Source organism: Gymnoscopelus braueri, assembly GCF_963280865.1.
Source record: "Gymnoscopelus braueri genome assembly, chromosome: 3".
Lineage (NCBI taxonomy): Eukaryota > Metazoa > Chordata > Actinopteri > Myctophiformes > Myctophidae > Gymnoscopelus > Gymnoscopelus braueri.
The window spans coordinates 19,813,999-19,832,432 of NC_137612.1; the positions used below are offsets into that span (position 1 = coordinate 19,813,999).

Below are 18,434 nucleotides of genomic sequence, written 5' to 3' on the forward strand. Positions count from 1 at the left end.
ACAACCACTGCTTTTGGACACATCAGGGCACAATGCATCATTTCATTTTTAAACTAACACTGTTTACCTCCATATAAAATGATTCTAATCAATTAGTCCAATTACTTGGTCATAATTTGTACTGAATTTTCCAGCCCCGCCGCATCTCATCGAAAAACCCGAAGACGTGCAGAAACCTATTGATGACCCGTTGGTGTGGGAGTGCAAAGCCACAGGGAAGCCCAAACCTTCTTACCGGTGGATGAAAAATGGAGACAACCTGGAGCCTGTGGAGGTAAGACATGCTTGTTGCTAGCTCTTTATAATGTCAGCTTAAGTTCTGCTGCCCAGGTTGGCAGCAAAAACAGTTGTGACTCAAATACTAATTGCCTATTTGATGTTACTGAGTCCCTGTGCTGTAATGAGGAACCCCTGTGTGTCAAAGCTTTGCTGCTACCTAGTTAAGCTTTTCTACCAAATCTCCATGCAATTATGGTTCTATATATTATAACGCAGTTACCTCCATGCAGAAATGCGATATGCACTTCAGTCCTGCCAAACGCGCTGCATATTTTGTTGGGATTTAGACCGCCGTCTTCTTTCCCTTTGGTGCGTTCAAAGACCAGACTGTAAACAAGCCAAGTATTTCATGCTAGTCTTGAAAGCACAGTGATGTAAGAGCTGCCCTAATCTTCTGTTAAATCTCTCTTCCCGGAGAGCCATCATTAATCCTGTGCCACCAAAGGAGGAAAGGGAGAGTCTCTGTGGAAGGCATACTTTGTATCCCACATTCGCTCTAGCACCTTTTTCTCCTATTCATGTCCTCCTTATGACTATTGAGATGAGAGATGAGCATGTATAATGTGTATGAGCGTGCTTATTATGTACAACGTACCACTGCAACCATCGCGCTTGTTCATCTAACTTAATGGCGGTGAAGCCCTGTTGTCGAGTATTCATTAAAGCATATTTTGCAAAAGTATGATTTAATATTCTTATATCTTAGCCACTGGGCAATGCTGGAGCCAGGTTATTTAGAGAAGATTGATGATGGGCACATCTTGGACCTGATACATAAACAAACTTTATGTTAATTTTCCTCATTATGCAAAAATCCCCACAAACACACCGGAGGGTATCGATCAATCCTTAGATGTTATATATGTAGTTGGATTGAACAAAGCCAGTTTTATTGTTACCAGGGGCAACGCTCCTAAGAAGCAAACTGTTTTTCTCATAAAGGCAGATTAGGTTCACTTTCAGCACTGAATAATGAACAATCTGTCAAGTCAACGTGGAGTGCTTTGTTTTACAACAACCTTTATCAGAACATACTAGTTTGTGCAGTACACATTATATAGAACATCTGTTAGTTGTTCATGGTGAGAAACATTCTCTTCCCTTCTTTTCACAACAATTGTTGTCTCTGCTGTGTGATGGGTGCCCTTGGATGCTTAAGGCCCATGCTTACAGAGTACGGTTTGAAACTCTCGTGTCCCCTAGTTCAACTGCATGCTTACGCAGACAAAAAAAGAAATTAGAACAGGAATAGCAGAAAGCAACCTAAAAAAGTAGATCTCATATTTTTTGCTTTACTGATTTTGACTACTGTACGTGCAGCAGGTGCATAGGGCTGAATGCATGATTAACCCATTATGGGTTAATCATATCATGCATTCAGCCCTATGCACCTGCATGCATGGATGTTTACTGTATGGATTAAAGCTTGGAAATGATGATGCCGTTGAATTTGGTGCACAAGGCTGTCCCAAACACATGAAAATAATAAGTGGATATGCATTCGCAAATGGATTAATCAGCAAATGTGTTGCATTGTTTGAAATGTCACCATTAACCACAGCAGCTTAATCAGTGGAAGAGGTAAAGGTCAGTGATGTAGGGAGCTGTAGGAAGAGGATGCACCGTTTGTTGTTTTCCATTACAGTAAATCAATCAAAGACCTTTATTTATTGTACCGTTCATTGGAACAGCTCATCCCACTTATTCTTGCTGACGATTTTCGAACAGTAATTGATGGATCAATGCTACTATTATTTTGATTTTTTTTCCTTCCTGTGTTGCCATACCCATCATTAAATTTGTGAGTGGCATTCGTTATAGCACATTTGACGAAAAAGCACTAAAAGAACTTTAGAACAGAGTGGAATTGGAACCACTGAAAGTCTTATAGTGTTATCTAGTAACAAAAAAATGGTTTAAATTGCGAGTTGCTGCTAATCTCTGTTAATGTATTATAAAAGCAATACAATTGGAGGCTGTGTGTCGAACTATAACAATATGCCTGTATAATTTACAGAAAACGAAGTCAATCAAATAACTGAAGTGGAAAATGGAAAACAAATTTCTTTCATCAATGGCAGGTGTGCAAATATTGCTTATTTCAGGTGTGGGAAAACTAGCAAACATTTTGTTGTTTGCTATTTCTTACTTCCACTATTGCTGCCACAGTTATGACCCAGTGATGTCCCATAATATAGCAAATGAGACTCTTGGTATTTTCCTTAATGTTGAATTTGATGTTTAACTATAGTCTCTTGTGTTTCAGTGTCAAAGTTGTACGGCAAACGCTTCTGAGTCAAAAGAGCAACAGCACTGCTGTTGCCATGTATATCTTGATTCTAAGTGGGAAACTACTCGACAGTTCTTGCGTCAATATAAACAATGGCAATACAATTCATTCTATGTAAGAGCACAATCAACGCCGAACTAGAGTTGTGATATTACAGTAAGTTCACAGCTTTCAGAGTTAAGTTCAGAGTCTCACACATCCTAATACATCCGCCATACCCGGATGATATTTTTAATACAACAGTAGATAACGAGATACTCCCTAAAGCCTGAGTTATATTGTAATTAGTAGCATAATAAAATATCCCTTCAAATATATAAAGAAAGGCCCTTTTTTTTCTTCCGGAAACATTTGCATTTAAAATGAAACCTTGTTTAATTAAGTCTAAAATATAGTGCAGCTATATTTTAAATGGCACAGAAGATAGTTTGTTCACTGCGCCTTTTATAAAGTTTTGGGGGTAATTAGGGAGCTAATACTTTGTAAGAGCACTAATAGCAATCAATCTACGCAGAATTGGGCTTTATTTTTAGTAAACACCATGACAGCTTGTCATTCAAGACATCTTTTTGTTGTCCTTGTTTATACTGTCCTACTGTATATCAACCAAAGCAACCCACTGTTGTTGGCAAATGACATTGCCAATCATTTTCATTCAGCATAAGGCGTGCAGATGGCACCCCCAGGTCCCCCGCATGAGAAACTGCTGATTTAAGAGGAACGTCATGCTTAATTAATAGCAGCCGTAAACGGGAGTGCTTTCCATGCACGGACTGATATGCCACCATTTACCCCCCCCTCCTGCCAGCAGGCATATTCGCCCCAGCACCGCCAGAGCCACTGAGCACTATGGAAATTCAGGCGCTCTAACCTGCTCGAACACAGGATTAGTTTGTGATCTTTCAATGAGGACAGGCTTTTCGCATGGCAGTGCCTTTAATCCCCTGAGACTGGAGTTTCGGCCCCTCTCAGAAAACCCCCTATGGAAATGGAATCTAATGCAATTATGGGTGAGCCTGCGGAAAACACAGCAGATGAAGGGCAAGCGGAGGCAGTGGGCTACCTGACATAGTTTGAACGGACACACGAGAACTGATTGGGATCTAAAATGCAGTCTTGAGGTACAAACAGAAGACTGATAAATGTTTCGGATAAGCTAGTTAATACTGTACATGGTGGTTCTCAAACGGTTTTGGTTTCAGCACCCCCGGGTTTTGGTCTCTGAATCCAAGTACCTCCAAGTACCCCTTTACCCAGGCAACATTTTGCTTAGAAAACTGCAAGAGAAAACCATAGCTAGCATATAATGCTATGAATGAATGATAACTCGCCTTTTGAATTGCAAATAAGAAATGGAGTTAAAAGGTTGCGGTTTGTGCCTCCCGAGCAGATTCATTTTAAACAACCGTGGCCAAAACATTTCAGTAAATCCAGTTTTGATGTCAATATGTTCAAAACAAAGCAGCATAATGGCAAAAAGCATTGCTTTCGATTCAATAACAATTGTGCTAGTCAAGCTTTTATTTCATTTGGTCTAACACAGAGCAGCGGGTTCACACAAATTGTGTCAATGTGTTATATTAATTAAACATAACAGCAAATGTATCAGTTTTTCCCACTCTACAGACTCTCTGTAGTACCTCCACGTACCCATTTGAGAAACACTGCATCGAACAACCTTGTTATTGTAATATGGCCAAAACACCGACTATATTCTTTCAGTTGAAAATACGCCCCTTTTTTGTTGTTTGCGGTTGTTCGATGAAGTATGAGTTATCCCTACTGCAAGTGTCCAAGTCAAGTTTATCCCATTAAGACCTGGAACGCATCTGTGTCACTTTAGATTTCTTTGGCTATTCAAAAATAGCAGATATACAAGCTCAGCGCGGCACCGAGTGCCGCGCTATGAGCTTGTAGATCTGCTATTTTTGAAAAATCTTGAAAAAAAATAAATCAGATTTTTTTTTCAAAAAACTGTTAGGATTTAGAAAACATTTTTAAGAATCTCCTCAGGTCTTAATGGGTTATACTTCATTACTCCATCACTCCATCCGAACTCTGGCTCTTCCTTTTGAATTCTCCAGTGAGTATAGCAGACAAGCTTTTCTCCTTCAGTCAGACGGGGACACGGGGATACGGCTCAGGCAGATGAAATGGAAAAGCCGCGGTGTCTCTTGGACATAAGCGCATACAACAACTTAGTATGTATACAGCATACCTATCAGAAAAGCAATTTTCACAATTCAGCATACCTCAGATGTTACGATATTCCTTCCCTTCCCTGCCTCCCCCCCCCCCCCTCCTCCTCCAGTGCTGAAGGGGAAACGGGCCCTGTGGTGCAAGCCGCAGATATAAATAGGGCACGGTTTTTATTTCACTCTCATAAACATGCAGATTGATTAGGGTCATTTTCTGCTACCCTGCCTCCATCCAACCCAAGCCCTTCCCTCCATTAGTGATGAAAACCTAGATTTATTGCCACGTCTGTCACTTCCAGACCATAATTCACTGGCCCACTGGCTGGGCCACTTTTATGTAGATGAGCACGGGGAATAAGGCATATTAACCCATTAAGACCTGAGGCCGCGTCTGTAAATCCTAAAAAACAAATCGGAAAAAAATATAAAAAAATAATCTTCACGATTTTTCAAAAATAGCAGATCTACAAGCTCGTAGCGCGGCACTCGGTGCCGCGCTATGAGCTTGTAGATCTGCTATTTTTGAATAGCCAAAGACATCTAAAGTGACACAGAAGCGTTCCAGGTATCAATGGGTTAAAGGCATGTGTCTCTATGTCCATAGGAGCGCATACAGGTGGCCAATGGGGTGTTGTCAATCAGCCGGCTGACCCTGGCGGACATAGGAATGTACCAGTGTGTGGCCGGGAATAAGCATGGTGAGGTCTACTCCAATGCAGAGCTTCGAGTTATAGGTAAGACTATATAGATTGCATCATTTGGTGTGCGTGTGTGTGTGTGTGTGAGTATTAGCATGTGTGGATATGGATAATGTACTTGTGTGTGCGTCACACGCACATTCGATGGTGCGTGCAGTGTTGCCAGATTCTGTGAGAGAAACAAGCAACCAGGTCTAGGAAAACCAGCCCAAAAGAAGCGACTATGGGCCACATGAGCACTTTAACATATACATCAGCTATTTGAAAATAGCAGATCTACAAGCTTACAACGCGTCGCGATGCGACGCGTTGTGAGCTTGTCGATCGGCTATTTTCAAATAAAATCTTGCGGGGAAATTATAATAAGCAGATCTGGCAACCCTCTGTGCGTGCAGCCATTTCAGGAACCAGTTGCACTATTAGTAACTATTAGAGCTATATGAAAGTGCACAACGCAATCTTCTGGGGCAAATATGTAGCCTACACTAACACTGGTACAAAGATGTTCACATAGCCAATCTGTGCACCCAGCACCACAAACAGCAGTGTGACGCACGCACCAAGTTTGAACCCCTCAATGAAGAGGCCAGAGTGTTTACTGTGAGACGAGGCATTTTCGGACGGGCGATCTCTCTCTCTCTCTCTCTCTCTCTCTCTCTCTGGCTTTGAGAGACAGAGAGAGAGAGTCGGAGAGCGAGAAAGAGAAACGGAGACAAAACGAGAGAAGTAAATGTAGGCTACATTACAAGTTGTGCAATTTGATTAATGGCGGAGGATAACAATTGGCAAAAGGAATCAATAATCAGACTTTGATTACAGAGAGACAGTATGAATGACAGACATCCCTTCATAATTACGTGTGGTAAAAGACCGGATATCATGCATCCTGCCCAGTGCGCACGTTACAATTGCATTTTAAGCGTCCGACCGGCGCATTCCCAGTGGGTGCTCGCTGTTTCCCGTGGGTGCTCGAGCTCCCGGGCACCCACAGGATCGGAGCCTAAGTTTGAGTGTGTGTGTGTGTATTTGTTTTCAAGTTTGCTCTTCCCATACTCAACACCAGGGGATGACCTCTGGCCTCGCTCTTATTGGCCACTAATTGAAAAGCATTAATTATAAGATGAAAGCGTAGGGGTGACAGTGATGTATGCCAGAACTGCCGCGCTCACCGGCCTCGCCCATCTGCACTGTCAAACTGTCACTCTGCTCTCTGGGCTGGCCGCAAGCTCTCACTCACCATTCAGCCGGCACAATGCCTCATCATTGTCAGCACTCAGGACACACACAGCCCAGCACATCTGTTCTGCTCCAGTGCAGGAAGATTCCATTCCAAAGAGAGAAGACATTGGTTACACTTTACTTAAAGGTCGGGTCTAGATTATAATCGCATTTATAATGCATTATAATGTGCTTGCAAGGCATTATAACACTCGTTATAAATGTTTATAATCATGTATGAAAACGTATGACAATGTTTATAACGTATTATAAGTGCTGGTCATAATGCATTATAAGCTCAGTGGAACAGCACATTATTACTACCTTAACTTAGCTTCGGTAGTTATAAAGTGTCTTTGTTATATGTTGTTATGCATAACTATAAACGTGTATTACGGGTGTTATGAAGCATTATAAGTGCATTATAATGCTTCATACAAATGAGATTATAATGCATTATAGACCCGACCTTTAAGTAAAGTGTTACCTGGTATTTATAATGTGCTGTTCCACTGAGTTTATAATGCATTGTGACCAGCACTTATATTATATTAAGTTATATTATTATATAGTTATAATACTTCCTAAACCTTGTTATAAGTTGTTGTGCATAATTATAAACATGTATAATAAGTGCCTTATAAGTGCATTATAGACCCGACCGACCTTAATATAAAGTCTCAGGCTTAAAGACGTCATGAAATGGGCTTTTTGCTTTTTGAGTCTCCTACCGGAAATCTATCCGGTTATCAAATTATTGGCTCAGGAATGCGTCAAAAACCAAACAATCTCCATGAATTCAAGGCTTCATGGGGTGCGTAATTGATAGAAAATAAGTAATTATTTGGGTGAACTATCCCTTTAAAACAAGTAATTCACCGTCCAGACATCATCTTGAATGAGATTCAAAACAGAGCAGCCCCAGTGTAATTAGTATCAGGTGTGTTTGGAGGAACATGAGCTATGGGAGTAACACAGGTGAATGAAATCATGATTCAAAATTATTCATAAGGGCTTGCTCGCTGGTGTAGTCACGCAGTACATTTGTGTTTGACAGGAAGTCATTAAGATTGGACTTGGACTTTTGACTTGCAAATACACAACAATGGGCATCTATTGTTATGTAAGTCCTCATTATGACCACGGATATCCTCTGACTCAGACATATCCATAAACAAACCCCATACCCCCATATATAGGCAGGACCACAGGCACGTCACTCTGAATCAGACGAAACCATAAACAGAACCTGATACGCCCTTATATAGGCATTCCACTATGACTCAGACATAACCATAAACAAACCTGATACGCCTACATACAGTAGGCATGTCACTATGACTCAGACATAACCATAAACAAACTTGATACGCCCATATATACAGTAGGCATGTCACTATGACTCAGACATAACCATAAACAAACCTGATACGCCCATATATAGGCATATATTGAGATCCGGTCCAGAGCCACAGATCCAACCGCTATATGCACATAATAATTATGGTCATGTGCATATATGGGACTAGCCTCGATCTCAGGCTTTTATTTTTTAGTTTTGCGAAAAAATAAAAGCCTGGACCAACCAGTTGATGTTCCGGGCATAGGAAGTGTTTCATTTCCCCAACCAACCAGAGTGCAGTGGGCGTCGCTCCAAATGTTGTGACGTCAGGGCTCTCAATGCTACGCATTGGCATTGGAGTGCGGTGCCCGCCGCAGAGTTCTTCGGATATGCGGTTGTCCAGATCTGCCAATCCGAAATATCCTTATATGGGCATGCCAATATATAGGGTATGACTAATATCACTGTGTAGATATTAGTCTGGAATCTCTGTGTGGAACCTGCATTTCCGAGGGGCAAATCAAAAAAAATCCTCTGGTGATAAACCCGCCCCATATTTGCATACTGGGCCCTGATTGGTCCCTCACAACTTCGGAGGGAGAGAAATACAATCTCTATTGAGAGGGGCCAGACCTAATCTGCCAAGGGCATTTTGGTCGGATCGGCAATTCGGCATAACGGAGGTGTGAGGGCAGCCCAAACTCTAGATGTGAGGGCAGCCCAAACTCTAGATGTGAGGGCAGCCCAAACTCTAGATGTGAGGGCAGCCCAAACTCTAGATGTGAGGGCAGCCCAAACTCTAGATGTGAGGGCTGCATAGCGCCCCGAACCTCTAGTGCTCTAAAAGTGTGAAAAACTTCATTGGCACTTTAAAGCAAAATTACACTTTGGTAGAGGTTTAGGTTATGTAGTTACCTTGCCATGATGTATCTCCAAATATTGGTGAGATGTCTTCAATAGTCGCTCAGAAACTGATATTCCAAAATCGACTACTCAGTTTTGGCAGAAGCTGCTTTGCTTGTGTGCTAAAAGAGTGACTTTGAGACCTGTTTCACCTTGCACTGAAAATTAATGAGGAGATTATTTTGCAATATCGAGGTAAATAGGCTACACAACTCAAACCCCTACCAACAACGTGTCATTTTGCTTTAAGTGGTTATCAAATGAATTCCGGGGACAGTCCTGTGCAGGTAGACACTAATTAAAGTGTTTATAGCAGGTGGTGGAAGTAATCGTGTCATGGTGGAAATTATCAGGATGAAACGGATGTGGGCTAAATCTGAAGTACATGACATTTGCCTTTGTTTTTCTTAGCTGAGGAAATTATTTCCTGTTAATTAAAGGAGTGCACATTTTGTCCTTCTGCCAACTTGATTAAACATCACACACACACACACCATTCACTTTGAAGTGTACTTGATCATGCACAGTAAAATCCTCAGTGTTCATTTAACCACATGAACCCTAGATTCCCTATTCTGGGCATGTAGGCGAATTATTCTGCAAAAATAGGTGAACATACAGCGAAAACAGGCGAGCATTTGGTGAAAATAGCTGATCTACAAGGTCACTGCAAGCCTGTAGATGTGCTCTTTTCACTACTTGACGTACAACAGTGGTTAACTCTGAAAATGGACCCAAGTAGACCTGTCATTTTGGTCAATTCATACACTGAAATGGACAGTGTGTTGCAAACCGTTCACATGCACGTTTACATGCCTTCTCTATGAAACCTATACATTATTATTTTCCCTAATCAGTTTTCTTCGTTGTTAAATTGTTAAGTCTACAAAGTAGAGTCACATGCTCATGGATTCCTTGCCGCTTAATAAAAGCTAATGATGAATTCATAATCCATGAACATGCGTCATCGATTTCACACTTCTATTGTAGGTGTGCCCATATGTTTATATATTTTCACAGTTTGAATGTCAAGATATGAGATTTTGTAAGGTATATTTTTTATTGAAATCTAGTATTTACGTCATTTGTCGTTCATTTATTAATTATGACCATGCAAATTCCAAATGCAGTAATGGAAAAGTATATAACTTTAAAAGAGAGCCTTTTCAAGGGAAGGAGATGTGGGTGTGAGTCTTGCGCTCGCCGTTAATATGCTGATCTTGTTTCAGCCGTTGCCCCAGATTTCTCTCTCTACCAACTGAGGAGCCAGACGCTAGTGAAGGAGGGAGGAGACATGCTCATCGAGTGCAAGCCCAAGATGTCTCCTTGGGGTGTGATCTCTTGGAGGAAGGGCAGTGAACCGCTGCGAGAGAGTAACAGGTACACAACAGTAACGTTTTCTACCCCAAAACCCATTGTGAGGGATTTGATTTTTATTTTCATTCCAGCATTATCATTGGTTTTGGCCAGGTAGATACAGCTCCCTGAAGGGGCCATGGTAATGTGTTATTGATAAAGATCTAACACTAAACACCCCCGGCTCCTATCATGTTGCCTCCGTCTCTATGTTAAGGCTCGGTATTAATACCGTATCATTGATTCTTTGCCTCACACTTTCAGAATGGGCGTTTATTTTTTCCACCAAAGCTCATCTCTGACTTGGTTTTAACCCATTTAGACCAGAAACGCATCTGTGTGTCATTTTTAGATTCCTTTGGTTATTCAAAAATAGCAGATATACAAGCTCATAGCGCGGTACAGAGTGCCGCGCTATGAGCTTGTAGACCTGCTATTTTTTTTAAATCGTGAACTTTTGTGCAAATCTTTGAATATATATATTTTTTTAAGCAAACATATTTAACTCATGTTACAACTTCTGGGGGTCCTTGGAACAAAATATTTTGAGATGGGGGTCCACAGCCAAATACATATCATTTTGGGTGGTCCTTGACATGAAATAGTTTGAGAACCACTGATTATAGCAACATGGATTAGGATTAGGATTTAAAAGACATTTGTAGAATCCCCAGAAGCAAAGATTTGAATTAAAAATGTTCGCTTTAAAATATATATGTATATTCATAGATTTACACAAACTTTCCACGATTTTCCCAACAAATAGCAGATCTACAAGCTCATAGCGCGGCACTCGCCGCGCTATGAGCTTGTAGATCTGCTATTTTTGAATAGCCAAAGAAATCTAAAAAATGACACCGATGCGTTCCCGGTCTAAATGGGTTAAACTGATCTGGAAAGACAGCAGCTGGAGAAGCATCTTGTTAGGATCAGATACAGTAAGAGGATCAGATAGGTGCTTGTTCATTGTTTTCTTCCCACCCAAGGACGGCATGCAGGCTGCTGAGTGGAACTCAAGAGTGCTAATAAGGTGCTTTTCACACTCAGTGGGGAGGATGAGAGAACGAGACCTCTAAGGTTTGAAGATTTTGTACTTTAGTCGCGTGTGGGTGTCGCGCACCGATAATTGCAGCTTACCAAGCTCACGGCGCGTCGCAGCGTGTGAGCTTGTAGATCGGATATTTTCAGTGAGCAACACCCATGTGCAGCTAAGTATAAGTCAGGCATAAGGGTGCAACTACTGACTTATTGTCCAAGCTCCTCTGAGATAAAGGGCGAGTGTAGCCTCCTGCTATTACGCGGGCGTGTGTGTACGTGCGTGTGTGTGCGTGCGTGCGTGTGTGCGTGCGTGCGTGCGTGGGTGTGAAGAGTTCGGCACAAGAGCCTGGCCCAACAGCCTCAGTACAGACAGGGGTCGCCCATTGGGTGTCACCACTGCAGCATGACTGCGTGCGCAGTGTTTTGCCAGGGTTTTGCCTACACACAAAGCAGTGTTGTTGCTTGCCAAACAAAGTGGCGGGGAATTTACATAGTGGTTTCGCTGTTGGTGCCCTTCAAGTCGCCCTTTGCGGCGTCTAGTGCAGGTACAGACCATTTTGATTGTGTTGTTTTGAATTCATAGCTTTGACTGAGTTCACGTTTCACCTTCGGTAGCTGACATACCCACTGGGAGATAAATTAAATTGCAGTGTCTCCGTAATCTGCACTTACTATTGAATAGTAGGTAACTACCCAGGTCCTTTGTTTACGCAGAAATTATTTTGATTGGTTATACTTGCGTCCCAATAGTCCATGTTATGCTGTACTCATGATTCTAGACTATAATGTGAGTACTGTATATGACATGGGGATGTGATAAATAATGGATTATTTGACTTGAGCGATTTAAATCTCGACATTCATTTCCCCAGAGCAGCAAGTGAAAGATGGATTGATTGTGGTCGTTTAAGCCCAGTCCTTTTAGTGCACTATCAGGTTAGATCTTCATTCTGTGTTTGTGGGGGCTTGCATGGTTCAGAAATGATAAAAGCACATTATAAAATGTGGATCAGTTTCTTTGCTGTCATAATGACAATCTGTCATGTTAATGAACAGTCGGTGGATGGAATTCTATTATGGTGTCTGTATTCTGTTAGGGTCCAGGATCCCTTTGAGGTTCAGGAATGAATCATAAGGGCGTATATTCGGCTCGGACCGCCATGGCTTTGGTCTGACACAGGTTTGTAATTAAAAAGAAAATTGTAGGCATCATAATCAAAGTTCATCTCTCCCACAGTGTACTGAAGGCTTGATTGTGCACGTTTTACAGAACATAAAAATTCATGCCAAAGCCATTGAAAGGGACAATTTGGACCCTCTTAACTTCAACAGCTTAGCTATTAGTTTTTTTTTCCCTTTTTCTATCCAGCTTCAGGCTCAGCTTCAGTCAGAAATCAGTACACAAAAACACATACTGTACCTGAGGTGTACACATCACACATTGTTGGCATATACTGTTTGATATACCATGTGGTGAAAGTGCTTCTCATCTATTGCTGTTGTCATTTTTAGTTCATTAGGCTGCCATCAACATACCTGTTAACTAGGGGTGGGACGATATGGGTATCTCACGATACGATATCTGTGGCGATATTAGGCCCTCGATAACGCTAATATCACGATATTCGATATATTGCGATATCACGATATATTGCATGAAATTTCACCAACGATATATCACGATAGTCCTTGTATTCAATTCATAAACACTTAAAATAGCACCAAACAAAATCATCATTACACAAATACAGAGTCGGAAAAACAACGTATCACAAAAAAAACAAAAACGTCAGTATATCGATTATTTATCGCGGGAGAAAGTATTGCGATATATCGTAATATCGATATATCGTCCCACCCCTACTGTTAACCTGATGGTTAGCGTCTGCAATATTCAGTGCTGCACACATGAAATATCATTATGTTTCAGTATGTTTCAGTATGTTTCACTGTTATGCTTAATCGTATTAACTCTGGCATCCATGTTTTGGAGAAATTAAAAATGGTATTGAAAAAATATAAAAACATTTTAATAAAATCTTTTCAAAGACTTGAAACTTTTTCTTAAAAAATGGCAAAAATATGCGGATCTACAAGCTCGAGAGAGCTTGAGATTGTATGCTGTAACTGCCATTGTACAAAGTATATATAGGGCTCAAGTGGTTCTGTGTGTGTGTGTGTGTGTGTGTGTGTGTGTGTGTGTGTGTGTGTGTGTGTGTGTGTGTGTGTGTGTGTGTGTGTGTGTGTGTGTGTGTGTGTGTGTGTGTGTGTGTGTGTGTGTGTGTGTGTGTGTGTGTGTGTGTGTGTGATCGACTGGGTTTGGTCGTCCACCTATTCAGAAATCTACAATGATCAATAGGGGGCGCTGTTAACCCCTTTTGTTGAAGATTAATTACCTTAACCCATTCAATCCGGGAACGCATCAGTGTAATTTTTGATTTTAGCTATGACCATTATTTTATACTTTAGCTATTTAAAAATAGCAGATCTACAAGCTCATAAAGTGCCGCGCTATGAGCTTGTAGATCTGCTATTTTCTAAAAATCTTGAAATTTTTGTGCAAATCTATGAATATATATATTTTTTTAAAGCAAACATTTTTAACTCAAATCTTTGCTTCTGGGGGGGGGGGGTCTCTGGAACAAAATATTTTGAGATGGGGGTCCTTGACATGAAAAAGTTTGAGCACTGGTACTGATATTATAGCAACATACGCTTTTCAGAAAACTGTTAGGATTTAGAAGACATTTGTCGATGCGTTCTCGGACTGAATGGGTTAATTGGTTAAAAGCTATCAATGATCGATATAGATCAGCGCGTGTGTGTGTGTGTGTGTGTGTGTGTGTGTGTGTGTGTGTGTGTGTGTGTGTGTGTGTGTGTGTGTGTGTGTGTGTGTGTGTGTGTGTGTGTGTGTGTGTGTGTGTGAGATCGACTGGCTTTGGTCGTCCACCTATTCAGAAATCTCCAATGATCAAAAAGGGGGCGTTCGCGAACCCCTTTTTTGTTGAAGATTAATTGCCTTAATTGCGTTAGAGCTCTACATTGGCTTCTGTGGGAGGGGAGCCGATGTCACCAGCTGGGTAATCCATCTTCATAGCAGCAAGCCCCCCCCCCCCCCTCCCCTTCCCCCCTTCCCTTTTTTCTCATAGGAGCCCAGAGAAGTGGGGGGGGGGGGGAGGGGGTCTTATCTACCCCAGACAACCCTGCAGGGACACGGTTTAGATGACATCAGCTGGAACAAAGCAGCTGAGAGCGCAGAGAGCAGAGCCGGTCTTGCTGATGAGTGTGTAAGTGGGCCGTGTCAGGCAAGGCGGCGCGGCGGAGAGCTAGCCTGGAAAAACACGGCATTTCAATATGTCACTGCTAGGAGGAAATCAAGTTTGTTAGCCTCCCCTCACGGCTGCCGCCACCACCAACAGAATCAGATCCCCCCCTCTTTTTTTTTTTTGAACTGGTCACTGCTTTTGTGCTGACGATTATGTTTCGCCCAGGCCCCTGGATTTAAGACCATATACCTTAAGCCATTCAATTCGGGAACGCATCTGTGTCTTTTTTTTTATTTCTTTGGCTATAAAAAAAAATAGCAGATATACAAGTTCATAGCGCGGCACCGAGTGCCGCGCTATGAACTTGTAGATCTGCTATTTTTTTTTTAATCGGGAAAATGTGTGCAAATCTTTGAATATATATTTTTTGAAAGCGAAGATTTTTAACTGAAATCTTTGCTTCTGGGGGTCCCTGGAACGACATATTTTGAGATGGGGGGGGGGTCCGCGGCCAAATACATATAATTCTGGGGTTCATGTTCGTGACATGACATAGTCTGAGAACTAGAAACATACGTTTTTTTCAGAAAACTGTTTAGGAAGACATTTGGTAGAATCGGCCTCAGGGTCTTAATGGGTTAAAGACCTTGAGTATTTATCTTGATCAGCTGTGACACCTCTGCACATATTTGGCCTAAAGGTATTTTACTCCTATGAGGGTGGTTACAGTATTTGTCCTTGGAGGGAACTATTAAACAGCTTTCAGCGTGGACTGGGGGGGGGTTGATCGGGGTGCTGTTGCATGTGGTTCACTTCTTCCCACCCCACAGATGTAATGTCCTTGTTTACGTCTTGTTAGTGAGCTGTTATTGTTATTAGGGTTGTTATTGGTGGCGTTAGCTTGCTGTGATGCCGCTCATTGAGATGGATGCAATGGTTGAAATTATAGGTTAGCACTATTCTACAGTCACTTCAGTAGGTCTATTTAACCCTTTAAGGCCGCCTTAGGCCGGGAAGGGAACGCATGTGTGTCATTTTGAGATATCTTTGGCTATTCAAAAATAGCAGATCTACAAGCTCATAGCGTGGCACCGAGTGCCGCGCTATGAGCTTGTAGATCTGCTATTTTTACAAAAATCTTGAAAATTTGTGCAAATCTTTTATATGCATTTTTAACTAAAATCTTTGCTTCTGGGGCTCCCTGGAACAAAATATGTTTATATGGGAGGGGGTCCGCGGACAAATACATATTATTTTGGGGGTCCTTGACATGAAAAAAGTTTGAAAACCATTTATAATATAGCAGCATAAGTAAAAAAAAAAGTTTATATATATATATATATTCAAACTAAAGATTTGCACACATTTTCACGATTTTTCTAAAAAATTGTAGATCTACAATCTCATAGCGCGGCACTCGGTGCCGCGCTATGAGCTTGTATATCTGCTATTTTTATATAGCCAACGAAATCTTAAAATGACACAGATGCGTTCCCGGCCTTAAAGGGTTAAAGAAAAGTCTCTACTGGGTTCTCATACAAAAAGGTCACATGGTCTAGTCGGAGTCGTGATCCCTCATTGTGACAATGTGTGTTATTTTGAGAGCACATTGAGGTGCCCATAAGAAACATGAAAATGTTACACTGAACGGAGCTAACAATTTCAACTCCAAACACACCTGCCAGGCTGCTGCCTATAATCAGTCAAAATGGCACAGCTTCCATTAGTGTGAGTCGATACTGTTGGTTCCCCCTACATAGACGGGCTTAAAATCCATCACAATGTATCAGTACCAATATTACAAATGCTTGTATTTTATACAAATTATTTAGAAGCATCCGCACTGTTCAATAATGAAATTGTGCATTTTGATTTTCTTTTTTTCTTTTTTTTTGTCTGTGCAAATATTAAAGACGGGGTGCCGCGATTTTCAGTGATTTTTCTGCCCCCTAAAACATAATTATCAGGTATTATGGTTATACTAGGAGGAAGATTTTATTCAAAAAAGTGTACAGAAAGTGTTAAAATTATGTTTTTATGTGGACACGCCTCCAGTTCATTAAGTATACCTGGTTCTCACCTTAGCACCTCCTCCACCACCTTAGCACCACCCACCTGTCCTAGTCCCTCCTCCTCCTCATGCCCACACCTGTTGTGTTATGATAATGAGGGGGAGGGTATATTTTTAATGTGTCATTAAAGTGCTGTTTTTCTATTGGCACGTTTGACCCTCAAGGTTTCACAGGAAGAAACTCAAAATAGTCAGAGAAGACATAAAACACCATAAAAACACCACCAGGGGGCTTAATGAAGTTCTTTCAACCTCATAGACACATGAAAAACTGAAAAAGCGCAAAACCATGGCACCACCTATTTAAGAAGCATATACATATAATATGTACACTATGTTGCAAATACATGACAAAAAAGACAATTCTGCTCTGTCTGCTCCCATTCATTTGTATGAAATAACTAACCCTGGTATTAACTTACTTATGCAAAGTAAAGGGGCAGTTGTCACTTAAAATATGGTGGTAGAAAAATGATTTTACATTGTGTTTGGATTAAAAACAGGCTAACTTCTATTATACTAATAACTAAGGTGTGGAATATGATGAACTAATTAAATGAAAGCTGCACTACGTAACGTTCCTCTTCTACCCCGGATTTGAACCCGGTTTCCTGCGCAAATGCTGACATGTTTTACCATTGAGCTAATAGAGCCTGACTGCTTGCTCCGGGGATAAATTGAATCTTGACCATCAGGTCAAAATTCGTGTCAGATCCTGTGTCTAGATGAGACATGACCTCTGACACGATCTAAATATCTCAATAGAAGAGCAGGGAGACAAAATACAACCACCCCAATTGTATAAGTTATATTGTATTAACCCATTAAGACCTGAGGCGATGTTTTCTAAATCCTAACAGTTTTTTGAAAAAAATCCAAACGACCTCTCGATCACTCGCTCACTCGCTCGACCCCCCCCCAAACAGGCTCAAACAGTCCAAACGTCATATCCGGATATGACGTATTTTCGCCGCTCGCCGATCGGGCTTCAGATCGTTGGTATACACGACGACGACGATAACTGTTCGTCATCCAGACTAAAGAAAATAGAACTGGAGCTCTCCGTTCGTTTGACTCGATAACGCGTCGACGGCAGTCAAAGAGTTAATAACAGTATTGTCTATGAATTAAATACAAAATTAGTACTCATAATAGTTAATAATAAAGTCATAATAGGTACCGTTTGTCATTTTGACTTTAGAATGGTTGCTGAGGTCACACTCTTGTTTGGTTCAGACGTTGCTGTGCAGCCATCAGCAGGCAGCACCCATCAGCTATGAGGACTGCAGGTGTCAATAGTCCAGTGGGTAACGCTGAACAACTGTTGATAACAGCTGACATTCGCATGACAGTCACTGTGGTTTTGATATTGATCTTCAGAGGGTCTTTGTATCTTTATCATAAAGCCTTGCCGGTCCTCGGCCAATCACAAGAGCACAACAGCTGGCGGTCGCAATCATGTGTTGTGACTACAACAGTGCCACGTTCAAGCTGACATTTATTGGCTTGAACCTCCCACTGCAGTATGTTTTCCACATGAGGAATGTAGTTTTCTAAAGGCTTTCCTGTATAAATTAAGTGTCTGCACTGTATACAGTAACTCTGTTCTTATTTTATGTGTTGTTGTGACTTTGCTAATTATTGAAAAAAGGCAACCTGGCGTATGTGTGTGGAGGCCGGAGTGTGGTTACTATCAGTTCCAAAACACAGCACAATCACAACGCTATGTTCCCTTTCTCTCATACTTCATTCACGGTGTCTATCCTCTCAGCTAT

The 18,434-nt window shown here is 41.3% G+C and overlaps 1 protein-coding gene across 1 annotated transcript in view; it reads left to right on the forward strand.

Moving 5' to 3' along the window:
* The window catches only part of cntn4 (contactin 4), a gene marked incomplete at its 3' end in the record, with an annotated part of 172,521 nt that overhangs the window by 112,097 nt on the left and 41,990 nt on the right, over positions 1-18,434 (forward strand). The window contains exons 8-10 of the mRNA XM_080424933.1: positions 135-274; positions 5,372-5,501; positions 10,158-10,308. Coding sequence (XP_080281059.1) covers positions 135-274; positions 5,372-5,501; positions 10,158-10,308 — 421 coding nt within the window. The remainder of the gene's footprint in view (positions 1-134; positions 275-5,371; positions 5,502-10,157; positions 10,309-18,434) is intronic.